General features: G+C 37.6%; 2 protein-coding genes across 6 annotated transcripts in view; one reads left to right on the forward strand and one right to left on the reverse strand.

Moving 5' to 3' along the window:
• Window positions 1-2852, forward strand: part of apobec2b (apolipoprotein B mRNA editing enzyme, catalytic polypeptide-like 2b) — a 7299-nt gene extending 4447 nt beyond the window's left edge. Inside the window, exons 3-4 of the mRNA XM_015031110.1 lie at window positions 2306-2653; window positions 2750-2852. Coding sequence (XP_014886596.1) covers window positions 2306-2647 — 342 coding nt within the window. The 3' untranslated portion in view covers window positions 2648-2653; window positions 2750-2852. The remainder of the gene's footprint in view (window positions 1-2305; window positions 2654-2749) is intronic.
• LOC106946638 (basement membrane-specific heparan sulfate proteoglycan core protein) lies at window positions 2820-15311 on the reverse strand. Of its 5 annotated transcripts, none has more exons than XM_015031103.1 (19): window positions 15123-15311; window positions 14988-15023; window positions 14256-14303; window positions 13617-13901; window positions 12638-12904; window positions 12283-12546; window positions 8753-9016; window positions 8292-8558; window positions 7756-8019; window positions 6765-7052; window positions 6105-6368; window positions 5087-5356; window positions 4894-5008; window positions 4642-4799; window positions 4441-4542; window positions 3994-4062; window positions 3735-3794; window positions 3513-3581; window positions 2820-3427 (listed from the first exon to the last, which is right to left on the reverse strand). In XM_015031103.1, the coding sequence occupies exons 1-19, from the start codon at window positions 15199-15201 to the stop codon at window positions 3363-3365; spliced, it is 3234 nt and encodes a 1077-aa protein (XP_014886589.1). In that variant the 5' UTR covers window positions 15202-15311; the 3' UTR covers window positions 2820-3362. The 5 variants fall into 5 exon arrangements, with proteins under 5 accessions (XP_014886589.1, XP_014886588.1, XP_014886590.1 ...); XM_015031102.1 differs by having other exon boundaries at window positions 8753-9019; XM_015031104.1 differs by lacking the exon at window positions 6765-7052 and having other exon boundaries at window positions 8753-9019.
• Window positions 15312-15544: the final 233 nt, after the last annotated feature.

Genomic DNA, 15544 nt, shown 5'->3' on the forward strand with positions numbered 1-15544 from the left:
CCCCCCCGTGTGGGGGGGGAAAAAAAAAAAAAAAAATTTTTTGTTTAAATTAAAAAAAAAAAAAAAAAAAATGTCTTATTTTTGTTTCTTTTTTTTTTTTTTTTTATTCAAGTAGGGTGTTTAATGACAATAAACCCAAAAGCAAACTGTGCTTTTCCTGCTTAAGAACCTTATGGACAAATTTCAGTATGAAAATGTTCTACTTTCCTAATATATTTTGCAAATTGTCCTCAAAAATGGTTTTAGATCTGTAACATTCTGTCTTTTATTTGTTGTTCATCCAAAGATGCTTGGTCATAACCTTCACTTAGTTCCCATTAGTATAACAATGTGGCTGACATTTGCTTACAATAAATATGTACTTGTAGAAGTAATCTTCTCATATTATGTTTTTTTTTTCTTTTTTGATAATTCTTCAATCTTTATTCATATTTTAATTTTCATCCATTCATCCTTCTGACATCACAATGTTCCTGTGTGGAAAAACCTAAAAGTAATTCAACTCAAGTTTTGTTTGTAAAGCATCATCTGACAGGAAAAGTCACCTCAGGGCTCCTTAAAAAAAAAAGAAAGTAAATATGAATACATATTACAAATAATCCAATTTCATTTAATGCGATTCAGTCTAATTTAATCTCCTCCCCTTGATCAAATCCAATGTAGTTTAGTTCAATTCAGTTCAGCATAATCTGATCTTGCATACTTCTGTAAAGTTGAGAAAATAAACACACTAAAAGCAATTTAAATCCAATCAAGGGGGAGAGTTATCTCGTTTTAGTCAGTGAACAAAAACAGACTCAAGCCGTTTGGTCATGCAGTGAGATCATCTGAGGGGATACAGCACAAACACGGAGCAATAGTGCAGGAAAGACACACAACTTGGTTCATTTTCTACTATAATGTCAAATTCATGAATTTAGTCAAGTGAGTTTGGACCTAAATTACGAAAGCAGAACTCAAATACATCAGCACCAGGTCAAATGTCACATGTTCAACTAGGATAACTGAGAGACTGTCCCAAAGTAAATACGTGATTTCTTGTCAGAAAAAGGGAAATCTGATAGCTGAATGGTCTGCCTGCCATTCTAATTTAAGAAACTCTGTAATGCGAGACCACAAAATGACCCGCCCACACCTGTGCAGTGCACTTACAGCAGATCTCTTTTTGTGACATTCAGCATCCTTTTTCTCTCTAAACATCTCATATGGACGCATAGATACAATCTAAACATCTACGCTGTTGCTCATTTGGAAATCAAACTCCCCAGAATCTGAGAGAAGTTGCACAAGGTCCAGCATGAACTTTCCACAATCGGTGATCATTTGAAAGCCGAGCCATCTGCCAATGTCGGTCCAAAGTCAGCCCAGAGGTCAACTAATAAACTGCAGGGCAGCTTTTTTGGAGAAACCCAGGAATTTAAGGAGCATTGTGAAAGGGAACACGAGAGACACTAAAGCCAACAGTGTAGGTGAGCTGAAGGGATATTTTACTTCCTAAACATCTCAACAGTTCGACTCGTTGATCCCTACCATGCCAGATCACACTGAGGCATGCAGAAAGATCCCAAACCAAATATAAGTGCTTATAATGCTAATGCATGAACTAGAATTTCTTCTAGAACCACCAGCTGAGTCTAATATTGTTTATTCGGACTCACCCAGCCCTGGTCTTGACTTGACTCTGATTGAGAAGCTATGAAGGGAGCACATTTGTTACAGTAAGGCAATTATAAGAAAGATTAGATTTTTCTAATACCCATAAAGATTTTTTATTGAGAAAGGTTTAAATAGTTTTTATCTGGATGTTCTAGTTCAAATAACAAGAGATAAATGATCTTTTTCCATTATCTTGTTGACAAAATTCTTGGTTGAATGCAAAAAAAAAAAAAAAAAATCTAAATCTACCAAAGGTATGGATAATTGTTGGTATAACCATACCACTCTCTGCATAATGAATCTGTATAAAATATAAATTTAATTTTTAGACTGAAAGTGTTGAATTAAATGTTTTGATTGTATTCTGGTTTATTGAGATGCACCTGTGGACTGGAAAACCTGAGTCCAGGTGTTTCCCAGTGGGCACCTGATGTTTTAATTAGGGAGCTAGCCTTTACTAGTCAAGACTTGCCCTTGCTGGAACTTTAATCATCCAAATTATTTGAAAACTCCAAAGTGTTCTCTTTATTTTTTCACCCCCTTGGATTCATACTAAGCAAAAACATTACCCTCATATCATATCATATTTATAGTTTTTTTTTTCCATTGTCATGCCATCAAACACCCAACCTGCATTATTTTTTTCCAGGTTCTCCCAAACTCCTCTAAGGAATATGACGTGACATGGTACGTTTCATCCAGCCCCTGCGTCGCTTGTGCCGCCAAGTTGGCCAACATCCTCCAGCAGCGCAAGAAGCTGCGCCTCTCCATATTCTGCTCCCGTCTCTTCGAATGGGAGGAGCCGGAGATAGTGGAAGGCCTGAAGGCCCTAGCGAGAGCCGGCTGCAAGCTGCGGATGATGAAGCCCATTGACTTCCAGCATGTTTGGGAAATGTATGTGGAACAGGAGGGCGAGAGCTTTACACCGTGGGAGGATTGCCAGGAGAACTATGAGTATTATGTGGAGAGACTGACCGATATCCTGAAGTAGATGTGAGTGATATCATGAAATTTGATTGTTTTTTTGTTTTTTTTTAATTGTCTATCTGGATAATAACTCCATGTGGATTTCCTGTCTCGTTACTGTCTGCAGGTTCAACCTGACTGATGCAGCCTGCTTGTGAAATCATCACTTCGTTTTTTTGTTTTTTATTTCTTCTTTGTTTTTTTGCTGTCACATTTGACGCTGCGGATACATTTTTAACAGAATAAGCACTTGTGGCAACATTTTCTACTTCTTATTTTTAAAAATGAATACATGAAGGTACACAATTTGTAGATAAATATATCAAACACGCTGCAAAGCAATGCGAAATACATTCAGTCATGAACCATTAAAAAAAAAAATTAAAAACAAAACTGGAAAAAGTTATACTGACATCTGGTGTCTTTTTGGAGAACTGAACCATGAACTGAAAGAAGCGAAGGTGCACTAAAAAATATTCACAACTCTACTTTTTTTTTACTAGGTTATTTATGTAAAGTAGTAATAAAAAAGAAATCTACACAGTTTCATTTGCCAAATCTGAAAGTGCTGACCATTAAATAAATCCATTTGCCTGATCATGCTATTTACACCTTTTCATGTCATAATGATAAATCGCTAGTTTGCTAACTCGAAAGCTGAGTTTGTTGTGCTGTAATAAGTTGTCTGACAAATATATGTAACTACCAGTGAACAACATTTTAGGGTCGTCTCTAGTAATTCACTGCAGGAAGGAAACCATCCCACCACCATTCTCTGTCGTCTCTTTCCCGTTGGTTGTCGCAGCTGAAAACAAAGGTGCAGAAAGACGTGTCAGAAATGTTTTGTGCTGTCTTACTAGAGAGTTGTTTTGTAGTTTACAAAGAAATACCTTGCTCATCTGGCGACGTTATCGGGAGAGGGGTTGCTTCACTGCAGATTGTGCCGTTCTCCTCCCCTTCTTCACACCAGATAAAAGAAAGTTATCATTAGCAATGAGGTGAGAAACTCGTTTTAGGAACCAAAAAAGAACTATTCTCTGTCCTCTGCTTGGTTTTTGCTTGTTTCCACAGTCTGGACTAATCTGAAAAAACATCAGATCTTTATATGTTACCTTTGGCAGGTGGATTGACATCCGCATCAGTGATGTACTCAACCAGAGGACAGGGTGCATCTGTAGCAGAAGATGGGAAGGAATTGAAACCTAAACGTTTAAACACGCATTCCAGTATGACACAAACTTAAATGTGTGAGCTGATAAAAATCCCTTTTAAAAAGAAATCATCTTGAACTCAATCATCTGCAGGGCATTATGTACTTTCAGAAAAAGGTTATCTACACCCACCAAACCACACAATCTGGGCTCTACCTACCATTTCGGTCCTTTAACTGAGCCATGGTGAGAAACAGATTGGTCTCCTCTTGCTTGTCATCTGCAGCAACTGTGTGACGATAACAAAAAGTTAAAAATAAAAAAATTAAAAAAAAAAGCCTAGTGGCTTTTGTGTGTCACATCTTACCAGAAATTGGCGTCACATAAATTTTAAATAACTATTGGCCTTCACCAGCAGCTACATTGGCTTTGTTTGTGGTGTTCAAGCTATGTTAACGCATAGCTTTAACAAAAGCTTTAAGATGCTTTAGTCGGAAGTGGTTTCTGTTTGACCAGTCGGCTGCACTGGCCTGACTGATCAGGTACATTAGCTGTGACTGGCCTTGTGTTCAATTCAGCTAGAAAAGCTAAAGGGAATCAGTGATGACTAACACTTCTAAGTCAATATATGGGACATTAACAAATTGCAAATGTAAAAATCCCAAACCTGGTTTACGACAGATTCTTAGGGTAACGCATCCAATGAAAACAGCTATGATGCCAAAGAAAAGGCAACCAGAGATGGAAAGAAGGATCCTCCTCTTTAAAACTACAAATTGCATAAAACACAAACAAACAATGAATAAAAAAAAAAAAAACAAGGGATCAAATATTTCAAGGTGAAAATTAATGAGTGAGTTATACTCACGTAGGTTCTTGGTTCTGTAGGAGTCGCTGCGTACTGAAAACAGTGGTCTCTCGTTGCGAATGCCCTCACATGTGTATGAGCTCTGCTCTGGGTCATTATTTGGCGTGACCTTATATTTCGATGAGGGCGACTGACTGACATTAATGCCCTCTTTGTACCTGTTGGAGTCATTTTAGAGAATTTGTTACAATGGAAATGCATTTTAAACTATGCAAATAAAAAAAAAGACCACTTATTCATTTGTGTCATTACCATGTATAGTTCCATGAGTCTGAACTGCCCATCACGTCACATTGTAGCTTTAAGCTGTCAGTGGAAAATACCTCAGACCAAGAAGTTAAGAGGACTATATTGGCCTTTGGGCGCTCTACAACAAACACAGTCATAGATGTGATATAGCATGTTTAACAATACACGAAGCTAAAGAATCAAGATTAAAACACACCGTCAATTTTAAGTTCTACATCCCCACTCTCTGAGGAAAATGTTGTTGGTGTTTGCCTTTCAACTCGGCATTTATATGATCCACTGTCTGACGTCTTAGCAGAAGCAATTTGGTGAAAGTTTTCAGATGACTTCAATGGATTGCTGTCTTTGTACCATACGTATTTCCATCCGGAGGAGACATTGACATGACAGGTGAAGGAAATCCGATCACCGGTGTGCATCAACTTATCCGAGGGATTCTGCAGCAGTGTGACGTTTGGTTTTCCATCTGAAATTTCACAATAATATCAGAGAAGATGTAAAATAGCAGGAAGAATAACTTATATAGGAGTGTGGGTACCTTACTGCTAAGTTTACATTAGGTGGGGAAACAACGAAGGATCTAATTTAAGGGAAAATAAAAGCCTGACGAAAATCTGAAAAATCTGTTTGACTCAGCAATCGTTGAGTCTCCTTTCAGTCTAATACAGTCACACATGTTTTCAGAGATTCTCTTCTTCTTTGCATAGTAGTTCAAGCTCAGTCAAGAGGGGGGAAGCATCTATGAACATCAGTCACCACAGATTCTCAATTGATCTTTGGTCTTAGTCTTTCTGACACATCAAAATTATTGGATTAAAACATTTGCTATCATTTTGGTTCGTGGGACGTATGTGAAGCTAGGAATTAAATCTGTGCAGCCTCCTACAAATTTTCTTCCAATATTCCCATGCGTGTAAGCTTCATCCATTTTCATCATTCACTCTAACCAACAAGCCTGAAGACACATCACCTAATATTTCCTAAAAACTGCACCAACATACCCGCACCGCCCACACTGAGGCGTTCTTTGGAGAATTATGCTCACGCCACAACATCGTGGATCGACATACCAAGAACGCATGAAAAGCAGAAACTCTCTGGTTTTCTAAAGGTAAACCAGCCATTTGGGATCTTAATAATAATAACACAAAATTCAAAATGGCAACTTTAAAACTTTAAAAGAAACAATGGGCTTTTCACCTCCAATGACCTACCTCGAACATCCAGTTGTGTTTCTTTACTACGTCCTGTTGATGTTTTTTCACCTCTTCTGGCTTCGCAAGAATATCCTCCATTATCAGAAAGAGTCAGGCTTATGTCTAACTCTTCGCCAAAACTGCTCAGATTGTTTCCATCTTTGTACCAGTGATAACTCCAGCCAGAAGAAACATTTACTGTGCATTTTAATTTCACAGTTTCTCCAGTAAACATTGGGGTAAAAATCGGATCTCTGCTTAATGCGGGTGTCGGTAACTTGTCTATAGAAAGAATGACAATTCAGAATATGTTACTGCTGTGCGCAAAAAAGGTGATGCAGCAGAATCAGTGACTTTTTATTTGATGTAGCAATTTTATGCAATTAGGGTTAGGGCTAGGGTAAGGACAGTAAAACAACATTCAAAATGACAAAATGTGGATAAGATCACAGGGTATGAATACTTTTGCAAAGCACCATCTTTCATTCGTGTAAAACATTCACTTCACAGTCTTTTATGAGGTTAGATGCAGATTGGTTCAAGACAAAAATAGAGATATTTTAAAAACTGTTATCTATTTCCTTGAAATTACTGTCCTTAACCTGCCAAAGTCACTTTTATATTTCTCATACAATGACATCACAAGTGGCTTCAAGAGCAGACATGCAGACATCTCACCATAGACTGTAAGCTCGACTGGAGAGCTACGGGCGCTGCTGACAGTCCTGCCTGTCAGTTTTCCTGAGCAGCGGTATTTTCCACGGTGTGATGATGAAGCTTGACTGATGGAAAGAATGCCTTCCGCTTCACTATTAGTGACAGAGCCTTCATGATACTCCTCTGAATCTTTGTACCATATGAATGTCCAGCCGGAACTTCCCTCCATCCTGCAGCTCAGCTGCACGCTCTCGGAGGGGAACACATCCAGCCACTGTGTTTTTTGACTCAGTAATGGAACAGGAATTTCTAATGACAAAGAGATACATTAACCATTATTGACATCCTGTTTGTGGTGATTGAAAGAAAGAAAACATTTAACCTAATTTGGTTTATGCAATTAGGCCAGACCTGTTGTTCTGTGAACTTTTCCGTTACACTCATGAAATCACAGTACAGCTAGTAATGAAAACAGCAGTGATAAAAGTGCATCTATTCAGAGCTATCAATTCTTGTTTCTTCAGTCATAGAAAGGAAATAATGTAGAACGAGGAAGGAGGGGAAACAACTTTTATATAATTGCATCATTATATGGTTTATCACTTTTTCTAAACATTTTCACCCCTTTACTATCTCGGTTATCTCACAATTTCCGTTTCTATAATTTAACTCCTGTGACTTCAAGCCTGAAGATACATCACCTAATCTTTCCTAAAGAACTCCACCTACACACACACACACACACACACACACACACACACACACACACACACACACACGCGCGCACGCGCACACACCCACACACGCATACACACACGCATTGCCCACATTGAGGCGTTCCTCTGAGAATTAAGCTCACACCACAACATCCTGTTTCAACATATTAAAAAGGCATGAAAAGCGGAAACTCCATGGTTTACTAAAACTAAAGCCCAGGGGGCTTGACAAAATCCAAAATGGCAACTTTAAAACTTTAAAAGAAACAATGGGCTTTTCACCTCCAATAACTTACCTCGAACATCCAGTTGTAATTCATTACTAGGTCCTGTTGATGTTTTTTCTCCTCTTTTGGCTTTGCAAGAATATTTTCCACGATCAGAAAGAGTCAGGTTTATGCTTAGCTCTTTGCCAGATTTGCTCAGATTGTTTCCATCTTTGTACCAGTGATAACTCCAGCCAGACGAAACACTTACTGTGCATTTTAATTTCACAGTTTCTCCAATATACATTGGGCTAAAACTCAGATCTCTGCTTAATGTGGGTGTTGGTAAACTGTCTGTAGAAAGAAAGACAATACAGAATATGTTATTGCTACTGTGCACAAAAAGGGTGATGATGCAGCAATTTGATGCAATTTAGTGCATTTCTTTGTTTTTCCTTTAGTTTGACTTTATGAAAAATTACATAAGAAGTTCCAAGAGATCAATTTTTATGCAAATACTATTTTTAATGCAAAGAAATCAGATCTAACATTGTAAAAATACTAAAAATGTGTATTTTTAATGTAAAGTTAGATCTGCGTAATATTATAGATGCTTTAAAGCTTACCATAAACGGACACAGTAGATGTGTTGCTGGATGCAGAGCTCACTCCCCTGTGCTTTTGGTGAGCTTTGCAGGAGTACTCCCCTCGATCGCTCACTTTGGCAGCTGCGATGTTGAGCTCTAACCCGTTTTCATTTGCAATTAGATTTTGATCTCTGTGCCATGTGACGGTCCACTCAGAACTGCTCACTTCACAGCTAAACTTCAAGACCTCGTTTTCATAAACATCTGACCAGGGGCTCAGCAGCTTCAGGATTGGCTTTGGTGGGTCTGCAAGAATGTGTCACAAAAACATCTTCAAATGAAGATTTATTTTGAAGTTATAAAATGTTTATCTACGCATCAAATATTTATGGGAAGGCGCAGTTGTACCACTACGACTGAAACCATATCGATGTTGTATTGGTACAGTTGCATGCATTAAATGTGTCTGGTGACAGAGGCATGTATAATTATGTGCTTACCATAGACTTTCAGGGAAACAGGGTCACTCTGATCTGTTTTCAGCTGGCCTCTCTTAGCAAGGCATTGGTACCTTCCACTGCCATCAAGGGTCACAGGACCTACTGCAATTGTTTTACTGCTGGATGATTGCTGTTCAACCCCATTATGATACCACTCATATTCCCATCCAGAGTACATATCAACAGTACATGTGAAGGTGATCGATTCTCCAGGGTACATTGGAGAGAAGGCTGGGCTTCTGGTAAGAACAGGTTTGGGCTTGTTGACTGATGAGAAGGAAGAAAGAATAAGGAAAATGTCATCAACATAACTATATACTGAACAAAGAGCGAACTAAGTTGTACTATATAGGTGGACCTAAATAAATGAAACAGCTGACACACTGAGTTCCTTTAAAGCAAGTCTCAAAACCTTTGACCCTGGACTTCATCTTTGATTCGAACAAAATGCCAATTCCAATATGCTTCTGATGTTCTGATGGCACAGGACAAGGGATATCTCTCCTATCCTGGATATGCCCTTAATTCGCTGACTCTTACTGTGTATAAACATATTGTAAATATCCTGGAAATATTTGAATTGGCTTTGCTGCTTGATCCTGCTGTTACTGCTGCTGCTCATCCTCATTAGACGCAGCTGTCCAATACTACGCTTGAATACAAAACTCTGCCAACAGTCATCTTTTTTACCATTGACCTTTTGTGGCTCATCCTCCCAGTGGAGAGAGCCTATGCACTGTCTGCTGCAGAACCGTTGAGTCAGCCGTTTCCCCCATGACTGTGTAGGCCAGCACTGCACAAAGTGCGGCCCGAAGGCTAAAAGTACCCTTTTGGGGTACTTTTGAAGTACCCCAAAAGGAGGTACTTCAAATTCAAACTCATGTGTTGTATGACCAAATTCAAGAAACATACAGATTTGACCCACCAGAAGAGTTGATGCAGATGTACTCTTAAAACATTTTAGGTTTTTGTTAAAACTGAAAATGGGGTCTACCTTTGAACTCAGAAAGTTTGAGCTGCATGGTTAACAGTTTGGTCGGGTGTGACTTGGTGCTCATCTCCAGTGGTTATTGTGTGAGAGGCAGAGTACACTTACACAGTACTGCCGGTCCGTTGCAGGGCAACACTGACTGCTTTTTTTTTGTATCATTCTAATTCTCAGAGAAACTGAGCTTTCAACAGCCGTAAGTCATAGTTGTTAACATTTGTCAAATTTGAATATCTGCTTATATTTGATCTATATTGCATACATTAGTTTAATTCTTGCAATTGAGAAACTACAATTAATCAGCTTTTCAAGAATATTTAAGTTTATTTAGTGTACCCAGAACTCTCAGTAATATTTATTTTAGAGTGGATATGGATATTCATCCAACAACCTTACTTTGGAAAAATAATGATCACATTTTTGTCATAGTCTTAAAAATACCATTGCAAATACATATCCAAATGTTACATTTTCTACCACGGTTTTAATGTTTGCTGTCTGTTTGCCCAGAGTATTCACCTCTTCATATCGTTGCCATTAGCACAGGTATGTTCTCTCCTATTTGTTTTGGATACAACCTCATACCATAGAGTGGTGTTGAATTGTAATGCTGATACACTCTCAGAATCTATTTCACACCTTTGAACAAGTAACTGTGTGGGTTAGAGCTGGATGTGGACTGCAGTGTTTCATCCCTTATGCTACGGTTGTCAAGAAACCAATACGCTCAGAAAGCTCTAGTTGTTTGGGTTATGTCATAGCAACAACAAACAGTAAGAGGTATTACCAGAAGTATTTTCAGAAACAATCATGTGAAAAGATTGCGCGCAATGCAATGTGGCTATAGCATGGTTTGACTGTCTGTTTCTTGAGACATACTGTGAATGATTTCAGTTTATGGGGGTACAATTTAACTCTTGAATTTTGTCTGTTTAGTACAAAAAAAAAACAAAAAACAATTGAAACCACATATTTAAATATTGGTTTATTTTTTCACGATCTGTCTTTAAATCAATCTAAGCTCCTGTTTTAGAGCAGCTGGGACTGCCAAAATTATGTCTAAATGTCACAATAAGGAAAGAGGGATTTTTGTTTTATGAATTTTTATTTGTAGAAGTTTGCAAACATTTTCTTTTTATTTGGTAGAATCGCCATTAAACTGTAAGAGTAGGAGCAAACATTTTGGGTGGGCTTCTACAAGCTTCTCACAACAGTTTGCTGGAGATTTCCGTCCATTCCTCCTGACAGAACTGATGTTTTAAGTCAGAAATGCAGGTAGTGGAGGAATGGATATGAGTAATGAGATCCTAGGAGTTGAACAATGCACACTTACAGAATCGTTCAATAGACACATAATGAGAAAAACTAGTGCCATTCTTGCTGAGAGCGCTCGTCCTTTACACGCAAAGTTCCAGTTTCTGTCTTTTGGCTTCCAGCTTAGACTTCACTGTATCAAAAGTAACAGGAACAAGCACTCCTCCATCCATTTGAATCTGATTGTTGGGGTTGATTCTCTAATATTTATTTTTATTTATTCCACATATGTCACTGATGTTAGAAGTAATTGTTGGTTGACAATAAGAAACACTGCCGGTCCTCTCCCTACCTTGTATGAAATGATATTTGACTTTGTTTAGACACACTGTATTGTCCCTAACTTTTTTAAACTTAAATTATACGTCTCTTAGCTTTTATGTCCTTTTTTTTGATAATTGTTGTAGCATTAATTGCCTGGTTGTGTCTTTTTTAAATAAAATGTATAGATGTAAATATATGATTTTAAATGTATACCAAGCATGCAGCAAGGAATTTACACCACTGAGAAATATTACTAACAACAACTTGCCAACAACTGAATGGCTAAGAAGTCTTACTTCTTCTCCGGTAAAATGACATGTTAGTTGGTAAAGCAATTCAAAACTTTGAATTTCACCTAACATTGATAGGGGACTTCAATCAATCAATCAATCAATCAATCAATCAATCAATCAATCAATCAATCAATCAATCAATCAATCAATCAATCAATCAATCAACTAAACTTATTTGTATAGCACATCAAAGCAGTTGAAAGTGCTACGCATCATAAAAAGACATAAAAGTCACCACACAGACATGAGATGTTAAAGATAAAACACAGTGACAACATAATAAAAGGTAAACAGAGAGGACTGAGGTATACGTAATATGATGAACTAATGATATTATCTAAAATAGAAAAGCATATTGAAGTAAATAATGTTTTTCGAAGGACGTCATAGTAATCTAACAGTACATTATAGATGACCAATATATTGTAATTATTCGCAAGAGTTTTTCCATCTCTTCTAGTTGTAAATATTTTCACAGCTATATTCTAGTTACTGTAAGACTCCAAAGACCTAATCAGCCATCTCTAAGATACTCTCTGTTGGTGAAATTCACATTGTTGTGACACTTACTACGCTGCAGGTAAGCTCAGGATTATTTGACAAATTTCAAATTGCACTGTGTTCATGATTTTTGCAATATGTGAAAATTAAGGCTAGGCATAAAAACTTACCATGCACAGTGATAACTTTTGAGTTACTTGATCCAGATGTGACTCCTCTGGATTTCAGCCGGGCTTTGCAGGTGTATTCTCCTCCATTGTTTTGTTCGACAGAAGGGATCTCGAGAGATGGTCCCTCTTTACTCAGGTCTTTTTGATCTTTGTACCAAGCAAGTGTCCAATCGGCGCTAGGTACTCTACAATTAAATTTCAATACTTCAGTTAAAAACACATCTGACCAGGGGGTCTCCAGGCTTAAAGTAGGGACAGGTGGTTCTGAAAATGAAGAAAAATATTAGCAAAATTTTCATATTTCTTGCGAAGAATTCCAATCCCACTACAAACTGAGCATACAATGAGAGCTTACCATCAACTTGTACTGATTTCTTGTCACTCTCGTAAAATGGGCCTTTGCCTCTCTGGACTTTGCAGTAGTACTGTCCCTTGTCGGAAGGCTTCAGAGAGTCTATTTTATAGGTGTTAACGTTGGCGTCTGTGATTTGTGCCCCATCCTTATACCACTGATATTCCCATGCAGAGGTGACATCGACGTTGCATGTGAAGCTGATTGATTCTCCAGGATAGAATCTGTCAAAGTTTGGACTTCTGCTTAGAGTGAGCTTTGGATTGTTGGCTATTTGAAAAGAAGAAAAAAAAAAGCAAGAGTTTTCAAGCAGGCTTTTGACGCAAGAGTACTCAAATGACACCAATAAAAATTCAGAATTTTGAATAGAGGGCGTCTGGACACAATTAATCTGTAAAGTAGTGCAGACCAACTTTAAAGTGGGTTGTTAACACATCAATCTTCAGAAAAGACTGAGTTGAAGAAAATGATCTGTCATCCATGAGTGGATATTATGAGTCAGTATTATGAGTTTTGAGAAACGGCAACACAGAGTGTGTCATCAATATTGCTATGAATATTGATGGTGTATCTCCTGATGAAACCGCATAATGGTAGGTGTGGAAAGTTTTAGTTTGAGACCAAAAACTGAGCCTCGGGGTACTCCATAAAAACCAGCTTTAAACAATACACCATGTCTGTTAAGTTTAGATGCAGAAAATGTTTTAGATATTGGACACAGTCTCTTTTTGCATTAATGCAAATATTACATAATAATAGACAGATGATGGAAACTCACAATAAACATTTAGATTTGTTGTGTTGCTGAATCCAGAGCTGAAAAGTTTGGATTTAAGCTTGGCTTGGCAAGCATATGCTCCTTTATCGTTTTCAGTAACTGATTCGATGTCCCTCTTTTTTCAGAGGTCGCTGGTCTTTGTACCAGATATTAAAAAAAACAATATCTTTAACACAAATAGTGGTAATAGACATAAAAACTTACCATTAACTTGCACCACAATCGGTAGACTATTTTTGCTACTGCGACCTTTTCCCTGCTCCTCTCCTCTGCAGGTATATTTTCCAGAAAGATCTATACTATTTGCAGTTATTGTAAGCTCTGAATTGTGAAAAGAAATATCTGCATTTTGAGACAGGCGTTTTCCGTCTTTCTCCCAGATGAAGGTCCAGCCAGAGCTGCTACTGATACTACATTTTAAGACCACTTTCTCAGATGTGAAAACTTCTGAGAAAGCTGAAGTCAGCTGCAGGGAAGGCTCAGGAGGATCTGAAAATAAATGAGACGTATTAAAAGAAAATTATTTATATATATAAAAAAAAAAAACCTTACACTTTGTTATTGATTCAAAATGCTAAAATTATTTTATGGAGATTTGAAAGCCAACATTTCTGGTATACAGCTTTGATGACCTATTCAGCGATATGTCATTTCCTGTGTGTCATTTCTAACTTCCCGTGTGTCGCTAAAACAGTTCAAAGTCAATTCGACACCATAACGGTACATTTTCAATGTTTTATTTCATATTATAAAGCATAACCATTTAAAACTTGAAAGATCACCATACCATATCATTGATACGAAGTGCAAGATTGAAAAAAAAAAAAAGTTTAAAAATCTCACTGTAGGTGGTTGCTGGCACAGGAGTGGTTTCATCCAGAATTGAGATTGCTAGTGGAAGGGAGAGGAGACGTCAAATTTCAGGATAAATCAGGATTCTGGTCTTATCTACATGAATGGTGGATTTAAAAAGCAAATCCTGTAAGTGGTGGAAAATTAAGACTGTAAAGGGCAGCTGAGGTACTGAGAGTTAGTTGCAATTATCAAGTTTACTTGAATGTCATATAGTTTTTTCAAGCCATGCGAATGGAATGGAAATGGAAAGAAGATAAAATCTGATGTTGCAGATACAGGAAAATCTGAGTTAGGAACACAAGTAACTAGCTTCAGTCAAACCAGTTAAATATAAGCTCCAAAGTTAAATGTACAAAGTGGTTTAGAAATTAACTAAAAACGTTATAAATAATAACTATTAGGTTTTCATGAGGGAGCTCAGAGCGCACAAAGAGCAGCTGCTGTCTAAATGTTGTGACTGCCAAACCCATGACAATAAAGTACTTCATGTTCCTCTTGTTTAGTTCCTGAGTGTTACTTTAGTCAGTATCTAACCTAAAAATATCAAATGTACAATGTGCATTTTATAAAGTGGTTCACAACAGCGGAGCAAAATGCAAGAATATTCTGTGTGCATTTCAGTTAAAAACAGAAACCCAAAAGGAAATAGGAACACAATGCTAAACTGCCATCAAAATATCTGATCAACGCAGAACGGTTAGACAGATTGTTCATTCTTACTAGTTCCATCCTGAGCTGCACAGACAGAGGTCAGATCTGTTCGATCACATAAGAGAGAGATAAAAATATGCAGTTATAGTCTCTAACAATCTTTGCCAATATAAATGATTTGGTTTCAAATGTTGAGAAACTTACATATGAGTGTGAAGACTTGAAGAAGCAACATTTTCCATTGAGTCTCACATGTGGAGGTTGTCTTGCTGAGCTGAGTCATTTAACTGCCATGCACTGAAGTGAAGTAGAGGAAATAAGCTTGCAGCCCGAGAAGGGTGTGTGCAAAAAAAAAAAAACTTCACTTCTGATCTCACCTCAGGAAAGCAGCTTTCCTGTCACTCTGACATCTGCTTTTCTTTTCTTTTCTTTTCTTTTTTTTTTTTTTTTTGGTTCATGTTGCTAAAGAAACAGGAAATGTGCTGGCGTACCGCATTCAGAATGCTCATGCTGATTTGTGATGAAAACCGACAGAGTTTGAGGAATTGAAAGAACTGATATTTTGATTATTCTGACACTGAATTTACTGTTAGTATTGAAGAAGCTGATTGAGAGCAGGGAGAAGT

The sequence above is a fragment of the Poecilia latipinna genome, unplaced genomic scaffold (genome assembly GCF_001443285.1).
Source record: "Poecilia latipinna isolate Pla-1442-1.1 unplaced genomic scaffold, P_latipinna-1.0 Scaffold199, whole genome shotgun sequence".
Taxonomy (NCBI): Eukaryota; Metazoa; Chordata; class Actinopteri; order Cyprinodontiformes; family Poeciliidae; genus Poecilia; species Poecilia latipinna.

Excerpts from the sequence above, each read along its gene's own strand:
- LOC106946638 (XM_015031102.1), bottom strand. The coding sequence starts at position 15,201 with ATGACTCAGCTCAGCAAGACAACCTCCACATGTGAGACTCAATGGAAA. Across the intron at positions 12,547-12,637 it reads GAAATCAGTACAAGTTGATG|AACCACCTGTCCCTACTTTA; the intron begins GTAAGCTCTCAT and ends CTTCATTTTCAG. Across the intron at positions 8,020-8,291 it reads ATCTACTGTGTCCGTTTATG|ACAGTTTACCAACACCCACA; the intron begins GTAAGCTTTAAA and ends TTCTTTCTACAG.